The 16,777-nt window shown below is 42.4% G+C and overlaps 1 protein-coding gene across 1 annotated transcript; it reads left to right on the forward strand.

Annotated features, from left to right (window-relative positions):
- The first annotated feature begins 367 nt into the window (after window positions 1-367).
- LOC109885325 (tissue alpha-L-fucosidase) lies at window positions 368-12,686 on the forward strand. The gene is made up of 8 exons (XM_020477174.2): window positions 368-902; window positions 1,449-1,583; window positions 2,337-2,583; window positions 3,244-3,320; window positions 5,745-5,868; window positions 6,259-6,449; window positions 8,216-8,315; window positions 11,819-12,686. The coding sequence occupies exons 1-8, from the start codon at window positions 544-546 to the stop codon at window positions 11,954-11,956; spliced, it is 1,371 nt and encodes a 456-aa protein (XP_020332763.1). The 5' UTR covers window positions 368-543; the 3' UTR covers window positions 11,957-12,686.
- Window positions 12,687-16,777: the final 4,091 nt, after the last annotated feature.

Genomic DNA, 16,777 nt, shown 5'->3' on the forward strand with positions numbered 1-16,777 from the left:
GCTTCACATAATTATCTCACCAGTCGACCTTCTACGTATTAAATATTCAGTTTGCACAATTGGCCCAGCATCGTCCGGGTTTGGCTGGCGTAGGCCGAGAATTGGTTTTTAACTGACTTGCCTAGTTAAATAAAGGTTAAACATAAATACTAATACATATTGCAATGTACAGCCTTATCTATGGAGCTTACTTTTTTGTTGTTGTCAAATTAAATAAATTATTGTATTTAGTTGAATTTATATAACAACATTCTGATCTTGTTTAGCATTATCTAGTCCAAATATGTCATGATTCCACTATTTGTAACGTTTGAATCACTTTCAATTGGGGACTTTTATTTTAAAGGCAAAGCCCAGATTCCACTATCCTTGTTGTCGCTAGCGTCACACAGGTGTTTTCACCCCAACCGCAACAGAAATAAGTCATGTGAGTGCCTTTCTTTACATAATGGGACATCATTGGACTACAAAGTGGTTTTAAGAGCTATGCCAGTACCGTTTGCATCACTTCATCAACTTTAGTTCTTTCTGAAAGAACTGAAAATGACCTCTTTGATTCTGAGGAGTTTGTTACTAGTTGCAGTGGTTGCAATCTCGTCAGGAAATGGAGTGCAGTATACGGCCAATTGGACAAGTATCGACTCCCGGCCGTTACCGGTGTGGTACGACGAGTCGAAGATCGGTATTTTCGTTCACTGGGGGGTATTCTCCGTGCCCGGGTACGGCCAGTTCAGTGAGTGGTTCTGGCAGTCGTGGAGAGACGCACATCGAGCAGACGAGGTTGAGTTTATGAAGAAAAACTACCCTGTGGGTTTTACATACGCAGATTTTGCGCACGATTTCAAAGCGCAGTTCTTCGACCCTGATGAGTGGGCTGAAATATTTGAAGCTTCTGGAGCCAAGTAAGTAGCAGACTAACGTTTATTTAATGGCATACTTATTCAACTAGGCTACTCAACTCGAGTGCACGAACGATATCTAACTAAGTATTTTATATGGGTTGCACGTTGAACGCCTCAATCACACCGACAGTATTACTGCGCGAAATGGTACACAACATCATCTCAATATGTGTGCAACAAACGTTCAACTTTCACCTTCTGCTACTATTTCTGTCAAGCCGTCTAAGCGCATACAGTTTGATGCATACGGTAGATAAACACGACGTTCCATTGGAAATGAATGTATTTCTGTTGGACCAAAAATGCGTTTCGGTGTGATCGAGGCGTTACACAGAAGGGTTGCACTGGTCCAGTTGGCAATTTTTTTTTTTTTTTTGTATAAATTGTTCGTGAAAAGTTGAAACGGGCCTAGGAACCGACTGCTTAGTTTGTCCACATGCTCCTAAATTGGAATTAGGCTCTTGGGCAGACATTTTTTTTATTCTTCTTCTTGTGAGATGATGACCCCCACCTCTGTAATGCTGTACACTTTACATACATTGCCAGGTATGTGGTGTTCACATCCAAGCATCACGAGGGCTTCTGTAATTGGCCGTCTGCAAACTCGTGGAACTGGAACTCTGTGGACACTGGACCACACAGAGACCTGGTGGGAGACCTGGCAACTGCCGTACGCAAGAGGTAGGACGTGGGGGACGTTGCCCCTAGACACTGATCTAGAGTCAGTTCAGCATCCCCTAACTGTTAAGGTTGGGGAGAACTGATCCTAGATCTGTACCTGGGGGAAACCACACCCAGAGCCTCTTTCACCACTACATGACTGTGTTCCCCTGGATCAGGTTATTCTGGTTAGACAGGTTTGGAAACCAAGGCATGTATTCTCAATGCTTCCCAGTCCATTTTCACCGCTTCCCAGTCCATTTTCACCGCTTCCCAGTCCATTTTCACCGCTTCCTAGACCTTCTCAATGCTTCCCCAGACCTTCTCAATGCTTCCCCAGACCTTCTCAATGCTTCCCCAGACCTTCTCAATGCTTCCCCAGACCTTCTCAATGCTTCCCCAGACCTTCTCAATGCTTCCCCAGACCTTCTCAATGCTTCCCCAGGCCTTCTCAATGCTTCCCCAGACATTTACAAGCATTTCGCTACACTCGCAATAACATCTGCCAACGATGTGTATGTAAAATAAAAATAGATTTAGATTTGACTATCTAGGTTCTAGGATCAGTGTTAACTTTGGGAAGTTCCTAGAGCCTGATCCTATAGCCTGATCCTAGAGCAGCGTTCCTACTCCGAGACTCTTTGGGAAGTTCCTATAGCCTGATCCTAGAGCAGCATTCCTCCTCCGAGACTCTGGGAATACGGGGCCTGGTTGGTTTGTGGGATCTCCGGTCATAGCGGCTCACAACGTTTCACATACATTCTGTTTCCATAGGAAGGGACTGCACTTTGGCCTGTACCACTCCCTGTATGAGTGGTTCCATCCTCTCTACCTGAAGGACAAGGCTTCCGGGTACAAGACCCAGGAGTTTGTCTTCCGGAAGGCTCTTCCTGAGCTGGTTAACCTGGTGATGACCTACAAGCCAGAACTGATCTGGTCCGATGGGGATTGGGAAGCTCCTGACACCTACTGGAACTCAACAGAATTCCTGGCCTGGCTCTACAACGACAGTCCTGTCAAGGTGAGCGAGGCTGAGGGAAGATGCAAAATGGAGGGCGGTCCCAAATGCTACCCTATTCACTTTGAAGTGTGTCACTTTTGACCAGGTCCAATAGGGATATGACAAATGATTGACATTTGTTTTTACCAGTTCTTGTCTAGGTACTAGCTGATGTCATGACACGAAGTTAGAACTGTGTGTGTCACCTGACCTATGCCATTTAGGGGGTGGAGTTAGAACTGTGTCACCTGAGCTATATGTCAGTTAGGGGGTGGAGTTAGAGCCTGTGTGTCACCTGACCTATGCCATTTAGGGGGTGGAGTTAGAACTGTCACCTGACCTATATGAGTTAGAACTGTGTGTCACCTGACCTATATGTTGGTTAGGGGGTGGAGATAGAACTGTGTGTGTCATGTGATATGTCATAAGATGCACCTGATCACATTTAGATCCGGTGACACATGTCACAACTAGATACAAGATAACTCGTTCACCTTTTTGGTTATTTTTTTTCTGGTGTGAAACCCATTAGGACATAAAGTTGTGTCTTTGTAAATATGAACTACATTACTGCCCCTTTTTCTCGTCAGTACATCATATGACTTTAACTAAACTTTAAACTTTAACCCTTTTTGTTAACCCAGAACAACACTGACTTCTGATTTCAATCTACTTCCCTAGGACTTTGTGGTGGTCAATGACAGATGGGGGAATGGTTGTTACTGTAAACACGGAGGTTACTACAACTGTGCCGACAGGTAGACTACCCTCTAGCACCAACACTGAACCCTAGATCGTATCTCTTTAGGCGTTCAGGGGTTGGAACCACAATTTGTTTTTCCAATCGTTTCATTCTGAGCAGAACCAGGTTGTTGTTATTGCTCTCGTCCAGAACCAGCAAAACAAAGTTCTGAACCAGTTCGACCCTGTCGTGGAAATTCCAACCAGAAAGGAGAGGCTGTTGATTCTTCAAACAACTTTTTTTTTTAAATTAAGATTTGTAAAAATGTGACTTGTTAAACATCACCTCAATGGTGTATGGGCTCTCAACCAACGAAGAAGAGTTGTCTCAGTTTATATGGAGAAATATCAAATACAGCCCCCCCCCCCCCTTTGGGTGGTGTCACAAACAAACTGGTCGGTGACAATGGAACTGAGAAACTGAGGTTGGCCTGTGGTAAGGTTTTGTCGCTCCGTTTCTCAATGCTCATTGTCTCGACACTGTTCCAAAAGGAACCAAAACCATTTGTCCTTCTCGTCTCTCCCAGCGTGGTTCAGTCTACTGCTACGTGGAATGACAGCATTCTGTCTGTAAATCCAACACCATGATTCAGTCACGGGGACAAAGGGGGAAGTGTTCTAGCAGAGGTAGCAGGTCTCGTCAGTACATCATATGACTTTAACTAAATCCATAAACATTATAACAGCAATGTCTGCCACAATACCCCCCCCCCAAAAAAAATAAATACTGGTTTTAAATAGTTCCTATCTGTTCCTCTTTTAACCTGTGATATCAAACTTTTTTAATTTTTTACATTCATTAAATTACTTCAACTAGTTTGGCTAGAGTAGGCAAGCTAGTTGTTTTACATGTTTTGATGGACAGATGTGTGTAGCCTATGGCACAAGGTGCAACTGAATATTTTTCAGGGTGGGGAGATGGGGTTGATGAGGAGGCTTGAAGCGCTGGGCATCTTGTTGTTATTACATGTATTATCAGAATTATACCTACTGTGAGCGGACCAAGTAATTGGGCGTCACTCTAAAGCGGGAAGGTGGAATAAACGAGTCAGGAGTAGGTTTTCTTGATTGAACACAGTTCTCTATTGAGGGCATTTGGTCAACAAACACTCTAACATAATCAATGAAAATCTTCTAAGGAAAAACATACATCTTCTTCTCCAGATGAAACAGGAACACAAAAGTCACGGGATTGTCACCGTCTTAGTGGTTCTTCCTGGATAGCTCCTCTCTCTCGGTGGCCATCTTCCAGAGATAGTTTCTCCCCCTCCCTCTCTGCTGGTTCCATTCTCTCTCTTATAGGGGAAGGAGAGTATGTCATTAGTACCGTCAGCTGTGCTTAATTGCCTCTGGTTACCTTGTCTCCCATGCCTTGTTGGGCTACTATCCATGAGCCCAGCCTGCCCTCTGGTGGTCCTTCCACACTACGGAGAAGCAGCTTCTATGGGGGAACTGTGAACGTCCTTTGAGCTAGCTAGCAAACAAGCTTGTGTGTGCAAGAATTAAAAACACGTCTTAACTTTTTGTAGTTAAAATCCAATGTGAAATGTAACTATGCCTATAGTATCCTTAACTAGCATTGAAAAAGTGAATCCAATCTCTTTATCCTCTGAATGACGATTGTAATGTCGGTAGACGACATGCTTTGGAGGGCAGGTAGCCTACACACACACACACACACTGGCTAAGATTTCAATCTGGCAGGCAGAGATACTGGAAGAATTTTCTGCCAGTAACCGAAAGGTTGCTAGGTCGAATCCCCCGAGCTGACGAGGTAAAAATCTGTTCTGCCCTTGAACAAGGCAGGTTCCTAGGCCGTCATTGTAAATAAGAATTTGTTCGTAACTGACTTAACCTCGTTAAATAAATATTTATTGTTAAATAAATACAATTCTGAGTGACAGGAAGGGCTTTGTGGAGGCATGTTGCGTTTTTGTTTTTTTGTGGGACCCAAGAAATATGGCTGAAATGTATAAGAATGTTATCAACTAGTTCCCATGCTTTAAAAAAAAAATAAAGGTTCTGTTCCGGGAACAGTATGGGTCACTTTCGTTCCCTTTTCTGTTCCTTGAACCGGTTCCAACCTGTTTTACATTACATTTGGGGTAATTTAGCAGACACTATTATTCAGAGTAACTAATAGTCAGGTAGTACTGTATGTATGTATGTATATCTTTCTCTCTTATATATATTAAATATAAATATATTAAATATATTAAATATATTATATATATATATATATATATGGCATTAGACATATGCTAATATCCCCACCTCCTCTGATTAGGTGGAATCTTCCTAGACTCTGCCTACAACTGTTCAATCATGTAGGATTTACACATGGAATACACAGACTATCACCCTTGGAACCATATCAGACCTGCCACACTTTTTGAACCAGTGGGGTGTGTGTGTGTTTTTATATATATCTTCACTCTCAGGTTCACGCCAGGCTCTCTGCCTAACCACAAGTGGGAGAAATGCCAGTCCATCGACAACCGCTCCTGGGGTTACCGAAGAAACATGAAGCTCATCGAGCTGATGGACCTGCCCACCATCATAACGGTTAGAGGTCACAGGAAGTGAAATCAGTACTGAGGGGACAAACACAACGGGCTCAGTTTGAATCTTTTTGGAGTTGTTGTTGTTTTTTGGTCTTGCTTCTCTCCTTGTGGACTAATCTGACTATAGCTTATTCAATCAGCTGTGGCCTCTATCAGCTGTGGCCTCTATCAGCTGTGGCCTCTCAGTTTCTTCTCTGCTCACTTTGTAACAGCAGGTTCTCTTTCTGCACGCTGATGACTGGGGGTGTCTTATCTCTATTTCATAAACAAGAGTTGTCACTAACTTGGTAAAATCTTAAGTTTATTGACATCTCTACCTCGTATCATGTGTGTGGATACTGCCTGTGTGTTTTTAAGTATAAATATAGCATCTCTGTTGTTGTTTCATCAGGACATGGTGTACGTGGTGGCCCTGGGTGGTAACTACCTGCTGAACATAGGCCCGATGGAGGATGGTATGATCTCCCCTCTCTTTGAGGAGAGGCTGAGGGGCATGGGGGCCTGGCTGGGGGTCAACGGAGAGGCCATCTACTCCTCTAAACCCTGGAGGGTCCAGGGGGAGAACACCACCGTGCCAGTCTGGTAGGAGGCAATACAATACAATACAATACAATACAGTCTGGTAGGAGGCAATACAATGCAGTCTGGTAGGAGGCAATACAATACAGTCTGGTAAGAGGCAATACAATACAGTCTGGTAAGAGGCAATACAATACAGTCTGGTAAGAGGCAATACAATACAGTCTGGTAAGAGGCAATACAATACAATACAGTCTGGTAAGAGGCAATACAATACAATACAGTCTGGTAAGAGGCAATACAATACAATACAATACAGTCTGGTAGGAGGCAATACAATACAATACAATACAGTCTGGTAGGAGGCAATACAATACAATACAATACAGTCTGGTAGGAGGCAATACAATACAATACAATACAGTCTGGTAGGAGGCAATACAATACAATACAATACAATACAGTCTGGTAGGAGGCAATACAATACAATACAATACAGTCTGGTAAGAGGCAATACAATACAATACAGTCTGGTAAGAGGCAATACAATACAATACAATACAGTCTGGTAGGAGGCAATACAATACAATACAATACAGTCTGGTAGGAGGCAATACAATACAATACAATACAGTCTGGTAGGAGGCAATACAATACAATACAATACAGTCTGGTAGGAGGCAATACAATACAATACAATACAATACAGTCTGGTAGGAGGCAATACAATACAATACAATACAGTCTGGTAGGAGGCAATACAATACAATACGGTCTGGTAGGAGGCAATACAATACAATACGGTCTGGTAGGAGGCAATACAATACAATACGGTCTGGTAGGAGGCAATACAATACAATACAGTCTGGTAGGAGGCAATACAATACAATGCAATACATAGATTTGTGAACTGAAATGTGGAATAATTGATCTGTCTTGGACAGGCTTGAGTCAAGTTACTACTTTATTGTATTAACTATTGTAATTATCGTCGCCAAACCCACTGGCTCCATGTCATCTACAAGACCCTGCTAGGTAAAGTCCCCCCTTATCTCAGCTCGCTGGTCACCATAGCATCACCCACCTGTAGCACGCGCTCCAGCAGGTATATCTCTCTGGTCAACCCCAAAACCAATTCTTTCTTTGGCCGCCTCTCCTTCCAGTTCTCTGCTGCCAATGACTGGAACGAACTACAAAAATCTCTGAAACTGGAAACGCTTATCTCCCTCACTAGCTTTAAGCACCAGCTGTCAGAGCAGCTCACAGATTACTGCACCTGTACATAGCCCATCTATAATTTAACCCAAACAACTACCTCTTTCCCAACTGTATTTAATTTTAATTAATTAATTAATTTTGCTCCTTTGCACCCCATTATTTTTATCTCTACTTTGCACATTCTTCCACTGCAAATCTACCGTTCCAGTGTTTTACTTGCTATATTGTATTTACTTTGCCACCATGGCCTTTTTTGCCTTTACCTCCCTTCTCACCTCATTTGCTCACATTGTATATAGACTTGTTTATACTGCATTATTGACTGTATGTTTGTTTTACTCCATGTGTAACTCTGTGTCGTTGTTTGTCGAACTGCTTTGCTTTATCTTGGCCAGGTCGCAATTGTAAATGAGAACTTGTTCTCAACTAGTCCTACCTGGTTAAATAAAGGTGAATAAATTCTAATAATTATAACCGACTGGGATTTTACTGCCATCTATTGGTCAACTGTCATCCCGAGTCTTAAACAAGTCCTGTGTGTGTGTGTGTGTATATGTGTGTATATATATATATATACACAGACAGACATCTATCTCTCTCCCCTTTCATAGGTACACCTCGAAGAACAACACAGTCTATGCCATACTACTGGAATGGCCTTCCAAACTGCTGTTTGACCTCGCAGCACCCAAAACCTCTGCGGACACTAATGTAAGTATACCACACAGTATTATACTCTACCACACACGGTATTGTACTCTAGTATACCACACAGTATTATACTCTACCACACAGTATTATACTCTAGTATACCACACAGTATTATACTCTAGTATACCACACAGTATTATACTCTAGTATACCACACACAGTATTATACTCTAGTATACCACACACGGTATTATACTCTAGTATACCACACACGGTATTATACTCTAGTATACCACACACGGTATTATACTCTAGTATACCACACACGGTATTATACTCTAGTATACCACACACGGTATTATACTCTAGTATACCACACACGGTATTATATTCTAGTATACCACACACGGTATTATACTCTAGTATACCACACACGGTATTATACTCTACCACACACGGTATTATACTCTACCACACACGGTATTATACTCTACCACACACGGTATTATACTCTACCACACACGGTATTATACTCTACCACACACGGTATTATACTCTACCACACACACGGTATTATACTCTACCGCGCACACGGTATTATACTCTACCGCGCACACGGTATTATACTCTACCGCGCACACGGTATTATACTCTACCGCGCACACGGTATTATACTCTACCGCGCACACGGTATTATACTCTACCGCGCACACGGTATTATACTCTACCGCGCACACGGTATTATACTCTACCGCGCCCACGGTATTATACTCTACCGCGCACACGGTATTATACTCTACCGCGCACACGGTATTATACTCTACCGCGCACACGGTATTATACTCTACCGCGCACACGGTATTATACTCTACCGCGCACACGGTATTATACTCTACCGCGCACACGGTATTATACTCTACCGCGCACACGGTATTATACTCTACCGCGCACACGGTATTATACTCTACCGCGCACACGGTATTATACTCTACCGCGCACACGGTATTATACTCTACCGCGCACACGGTATTATACTCTACCGCGCACACGGTATATACTCTACCGCGCACACGGTATTATACTCTAGTATACCACACGGTATTAAACTCTAGTATACCACACGGTATTATACTCTAGTATACCACACGGTATTAAACTCTAGTATACCACACGGTATTAAACTCTAGTATACCACACAGTATTATACTCTAGTATACCACACAGTATTATACTCTAGTATACCACACAGTATTATACTCGAGTATACCACCACAGTATTATACTCTACCACACAGTATTATACTCTAGTATACCACACACGGTATTATACTCTAGTATACCACACACGGTATTATACTCTAGTATACCACACACGGTATTATACTCTAGTATACCACACACGGTATTATACTCTAGTATACCACACACGGTATTATACTCTAGTATACCACACACGGTATTATACTCTAGTATACCACACACGGTATTATATTCTAGTATACCACACACGGTATTATACTCTAGTATACCACACACGGTATTATACTCTACCACACACGGTATTATACTCTACCACACACGGTATTATACTCTACCACACACGGTATTATACTCTACCACACACGGTATTATACTCTACCACACACGGTATTATACTCTACCACACACGGTATTATACTCTACCACACACGGTATTATACTCTACCACACACGGTATTATACTCTACCGCGCACACGGTATTATACTCTACCGCGCACACGGTATTATACTCTACCGCGCACACGGTATTATACTCTACCGCGCACACGGTATTATACTCTACCGCGCACACGGTATTATACTCTACCGCGCACACGGTATTATACTCTACCGCGCACACGGTATTATACTCTACCGCGCACACGGTATTATACTCTACCGCGCACACGGTATTATACTCTAGTATACCACACGGTATTAAACTCTAGTATACCACACGGTATTAAACTCTAGTATACCACACGGTATTAAACTCTAGTATACCACACAGTATTAAACTCTAGTATACCACACAGTATTATACTCTAGTATACCACACAGTATTATACTCTAGTATACCACACAGTATTATACTCTAGTATACCACACAGTATTATACTCTAGTATACCACACAGTATTATACTCTAGTATACCACACAGTATTATACTCTAGTATACCACACAGTATTATACTCTAGTATACCACACAGTATTATACTCTACCACACAGTATTATACTCTACCACACAGTATTATACTCTAGTATACCACACACGGTATTATACTCTAGTATACCACACACGGTATTATACTCTAGTATACCACACACGGTATTATACTCTAGTATACCACACACGGTATTATACTCTAGTATACCACACACGGTATTATACTCTAGTATACCACACACGGTATTATACTCTAGTATACCACACACGGTATTATATTCTAGTATACCACACACGGTATTATACTCTACCACACACGGTATTATACTCTACCACACACGGTATTATACTCTACCACACACGGTATTATACTCTACCGCACACACGGTATTATACTCTACCGCGCACACGGTATTATACTCTACCGCGCACACGGTATTATACTCTACCGCGCACACGGTATTATACTCTACCGCGCACACGGTATTATACTCTACCGCGCACACGGTATTATACTCTACCGCGCACACGGTATTATACTCTACCGCGCACACGGTATTATACTCTACCGCGCACACGGTATTATACTCTACCGCGCACACGGTATTATACTCTACCGCGCCCACGGTATTATACTCTACCGCGCCCACGGTATTATACTCTACCGCGCCCACGGTATTATACTCTACCGCGCACACGGTATTATACTCTACCGCGCCCACGGTATTATACTCTACCGCGCACACGGTATTATACTCTACCGCGCACACGGTATTATACTCTACCGCGCACACGGTATTATACTCTACCGCGCACACGGTATTATACTCTACCGCGCACACGGTATTATACTCTACCGCGCACACGGTATTATACTCTACCGCGCACACGGTATTATACTCTAGTATACCACACGGTATTAAACTCTAGTATACCACACGGTATTATACTCTAGTATACCACACGGTATTATACTCTAGTATACCACACGGTATTAAACTCTAGTATACCACACGGTATTAACTCTAGTATACCACACGGTATTATACTCTAGTATACCACACGGTATTATACTCTAGTATACCACACAGTATTATACTCTAGTATACCACACAGTATTATACTCTAGTATACCACACAGTATTATACTCTAGTATACCACACAGTATTATACTCTAGTATACCACACAGTATTATACTCTAGTATACCACACAGTATTATACTCTAGTATACCACACAGTATTATACTCTAGTATACCACACAGTATTATACTCTGATGGTTCTTTAACATGTGTGTTTGGTCCCATAAGGTACAAATATGTAAAAAGCAGCACCTGTTATGCAATAACCTGAACTATTTTCTGTCTCCTCAGGTCACTATACTGGACGACCCGTCCGTACCTCTGAAGTGGGTCTCAACGGCGCCAACCGGACTGGTGGTACTCATGCCTGACATCATGCCAGTTTCCCCGGGGCAAGGCTGGGTCCTGAAACTAGAGGGAGTGGTGTGAGAGGTGTACATAACTGTTTTTAATTATTGAACAGTCATAATATCTTAACGTATATGTTTAAATTGTAAGTTTCAGGAGTTGAAATGTAATTTTTTTAGGATTCTGACACTGGTTGATTTTTGTGTGAGTCAGCTAAAGACTAGCTACCTTGAATGTGCAATAGATGGCAGCTCTGCAGTATCCCTATCAACAATGGCCTCCTTTAAAAAAAAATATATATATAGATAAGAAAAACAAACCAAACATTTGGTTATATCCTATTCAGCTACTTGAGGCAAATATGAAAGAGACGCATTATGTTCAGCAGTGAAGGACCAAATATTGGATGTTCAGAAATGACACAACAAAGATAGTAATTTGTTTTCTGGGGTTGGTAGAAATGTGTATTGCAACAGGGTGTAGAAAGCGAACGTTCTACTTTTCACGACAATCTGTGTGTCGGCTTCTTGTGCCTTTTTTTTTGGTGTGTGTGTGGACAACCTTTATTTCGTGATAAACTGACATGACAATGCACTGTCAGCCTATAAAAAAAAATATGTGAATGTGTTTTTAATTGTTTTGAATTACCAGTATGTCTTTACATTTTTTTAATGTTCTTCTGTAGATTGACATTGTCCTTGTAGCTACAATTTTATTTTAACTCTATAAAAATGAAGCCCTTATCTGATTTTTTAAATTTAATTTTTTTTTTAAATTTTTTTTACCACAATAAAAACGTAGATCAACAGTCTGCTTGTCTGCATATCATTTATTCCTAAACTAGGTCTGCCATATTCAGTAGACTACAGAGAACTTGTGTGTCGAAAAATCCAGTTTTCATTAAATCATTGTGCATTTTATTTTATTTTTTACAAACCTCTCTCCAAGGAACAGTTTTAAACAGAGGTCATGTGACCACAGTCTTGGTGATACAGACTGTACATAACACCGTTTAAGTAATGTGTACAGTAGATTACGCCTGTTAATATAATAATAATGCCATACCAGAGATGGCGTGTCCGTTTAGGATGTTGTTAGCAAATCCTGTTACTCCTCAATAACACAAACCACAAATCTGAGGAAAATGGATTTATTCGAAGAGGACAAATCCTACAGGGAGGTAGATGGTCTCCCCTTCCACAGAACAAAGAGACAGGATGTAGTTTTATAACCCCGCCCTAGCCTGTGGTTGGCCAAATAACAAGTAATCCTGTTTCAGAAGACATATTCCTCCCATGTCTCTGAACCATTGATCGTTTAATTTCCTCTCGTCTTCTGCGTTGTTCTTTATATATTTATTATTGTTCTAACAATGTGGGTAACACCTGAGTAAAGGATTATGCGTTTGACCAAACTCTCCGACGTGAGTTATTTACGTACACAAAATAACCCGGTGTCAGAGAAATGAACCCAAAGCCAAGCGCTACGGAGAAGAGGATACGGTATGTGGATCATTAACCGCTGTCGGACAAACTCAAATTGTATTTGTCACATGCGCCGAATACAACCGGTGTAGACCTCTGAGTGAAACGCATACTTACAAGCCCTTAACCAACAATGCAGTTTTAAGAAAAATAAGTGTTCAGTAAAACATTAATATTTAAAGAGCAGCAGTAAAATAACAGTAGCAAGGCTATATACAGGGTATTACGGTAGAGTCCATGTGGAGGCTATATACAGGGTATTACGGTAGAGTCAATGTGGAGGCTATATACAGGGTATTACAGTAGAGTCAATGTGGAGGCTATATACAGGGTATTACAGTAGAGTCAATGTGGAGGCTATATACAGGGTATTACGGTAGAGTCCATGTGGAGGCTATATACAGGGTATTACGGTAGAGTCAATGTGGAGGCTATATACAGGGTATTATGGTAGAGTCCATGTAGAGGCTATATACAGGGTATTACGGTAGAGTCCATGTGGAGGCTATATACAGGGTATTACAGTAGAGTCAATGTGGAGGCTATATACAGGGTATTACAGTAGAGTCAATGTGGAGGCTATATACAGGGTATTACGGTAGAGTCCATGTGGAGGCTATATACAGGGTATTACGGTAGAGTCAATGTGGAGGCTATATACAGGGTATTATGGTAGAGTCCATGTAGAGGCTATATACAGGGTATTATGGTAGAGTCCATGTGGAGGCTATATACAGGGTATTACAGTAGAGTCAATGTGGAGGCTATATACAGGGTATTACAGTAGAGTCAATGTGGAGGCTATATACAGGGTATTACGGTAGAGTCCATGTGGAGGCTATATACAGGGTATTACGGTAGAGTCAATGTGGAGGCTATATACAGGGTATTATGGTAGAGTCCATGTAGAGGCTATATACAGGGTATTATGGTAGAGTCCATGTGGAGGCTATATACAGGGTATTACGGTAGAGTCCATGTGGAGGCTATATACAGGGTATTACGGTAGAGTCCATGTGGAGGCTATATACAGGGTATTACGGTAGAGTCCATGTGGAGGCTATATACAGGGTATTACGGTAGAGTCCATGTGGAGGCTATATACAGGGTATTACGGTAGAGTCAATGTGGAGGCTATATACAGGGTATTACAGTAGAGTCAATGTGGAGGCTATATACAGGGTATTACGGTAGAGAGTCAATGTGGAGGCTATATACAGGGTATTACGGTAGAGAGTCAATGTGGAGGCTATATACAGGGTATTACGGTAGAGTCCATGTGGAGGCTATATACAGGGTATTACGGTAGAGTCCATGTGGAGGCTATATACAGGGTATTACGGTAGAGTCAATGTGGAGGCTATATACAGGGTATTATGGTAGAGTCCATGTAGAGGCTATATACAGGGTATTACGGTAGAGTCAATATGGAGGCTATATACAGGGTATTATGGTAGAGTCAATGTGGAGGCTATATACAGGGTATTATGGTAGAGTCCATGTGGAGGCTATATACAGGGTATTATGGTAGAGTCCATGTGGAGGCTATATACAGGGTATTATGGTAGAGTCCATGTGGAGGCTATATACAGGGTATTACGGTAGAGTCCATGTGGAGGCTATATACAGGGTATTACGGTAGAGTCCATGTGGAGGCTATATACAGGGTATTACGGTAGAGTCCATGTGGAGGCTATATACAGGGTATTACGGTAGAGTCCATGTGGAGGCTATATACAGGGTATTACGGTAGAGTTAATGTGGAGGCTATATACAGGGTGTTACGGTACAGAGTCAATGTGGAGGCTATATACAGGGTGTTACGGTACAGAGTCAATGTGGAGGTTATATACAGGGTGTTACGGTAGAGTCCATGAGGAGGCTATATACAGGGTGTTACGGTAGAGTCAATGTGGAGGCTATATACAGGGTGTTACGGTAGAGTCAATGTGGAGGCTATATACAGGGGGTACCGGTACAGAATCAATGTGGAGGCTATATACAGGGGGTACAGGTACAGAGTCAATGTGGAGGCTATATACAGGGGGTACCGGTACAGAGTCAATGTGGAGGCTATATACAGGGTGTTACGGTACAGAGTCAATGTGGAGGCTATATACAGGGGGTACCGGTACAGAGTCAATGTGGAGGCTATATACAGGGTGTTACGGTACAGAGTCAATGTGGAGGCTATATACAGGGGGTACCGGTACAGAGTCAATGTGGAGGCTATATACAGGGTATTACGGTACAGAGTCAATGTGGAGGCTATATACAGGGGGTACCGGTACAGAGTCAATGTGGAGGCTATATACAGGGGGTACCGGTACAGAGTCAATGTGGAGGCTATATACAGGGGGTACCGGTACAGAGTCAATGTGGAGGCTATATACAGGGGGTACCGGTACAGAGTCAATGTGGAGGCTATATACAGGGGGTACCGGTACAGAGTCAATGTGGAGGTTATATACAGGGGGTACCGGTACAGAGTCAATGTGGAGGCTATATACAGGGGGTACCGGTACAGAGTCAATGTGGAGGTTATATACAGGGGGTACTGGTACAGAGTCAATGTGGAGGTTATATACAGGGGGTACCGGTACAGAGTCAATGTGGAGGCTATATACAGGGGGTACCGGTACAGAGTCAATGTGGAGGTTATATACAGGGGGTACTGGTACAGAGTCAATGTGGAGGTTATATACAGGGGGTACCGGTACAGAGTCAATGTGGAGGCTATATACAGGGGGTACCGGTACAGAGTCAATGTGGAGGTTATATACAGGGTATTACGGTACAGAGTCAATGTGGAGGCTATATACAGGTGGTACCGGTACAGAGTCAATATGGAGGCTATATACAGGGTATTACGGTACAGAGTCAATGTGGAGGCTATATACAGGGGGTACCAGGTACAGAGTCAATGTGGAGGCTATATACAGAGGGTACCGGTACAGGGTCAATGTGGAGGCTATATACAGGGTGTTACGGTACAGAGTCAATGTGGAGGCTATATACAGGGTATTACGATACAGAGTCAATGTGGAGGCTATATACAGGGGGTACCGGTACAGAGTCAATGTGGAGGTTATATACAGGGTATTACGGTACAGAGTCAATGTGGAGGCTATATACAGGGGGTACCGGTACAGAGTCAATGTGGAGGCTATATACAGGGGGTACCGGTACAGAGTCAATGTGGAGGTTATATACAGGGGGTACTGGTACAGAGTCAATGTGGAGGTTATATACAGGGGGTACCGGTACAGAGTCAATGTGGAGGCTATATACAGGGGGTACCGGTACAGAGTCAATGTGGAGGTTATATACAGGGTATTACGGTACAGAGTCAATGTGGAGGCTATATACAGGTGGTACCGGTACAGAGTCAATATGGAGGCTATATACAGGGTATTAC

The sequence above is a fragment of the Oncorhynchus kisutch genome, linkage group LG14 (assembly GCF_002021735.2).
Source record: "Oncorhynchus kisutch isolate 150728-3 linkage group LG14, Okis_V2, whole genome shotgun sequence".
Lineage (NCBI taxonomy): Eukaryota > Metazoa > Chordata > Actinopteri > Salmoniformes > Salmonidae > Oncorhynchus > Oncorhynchus kisutch.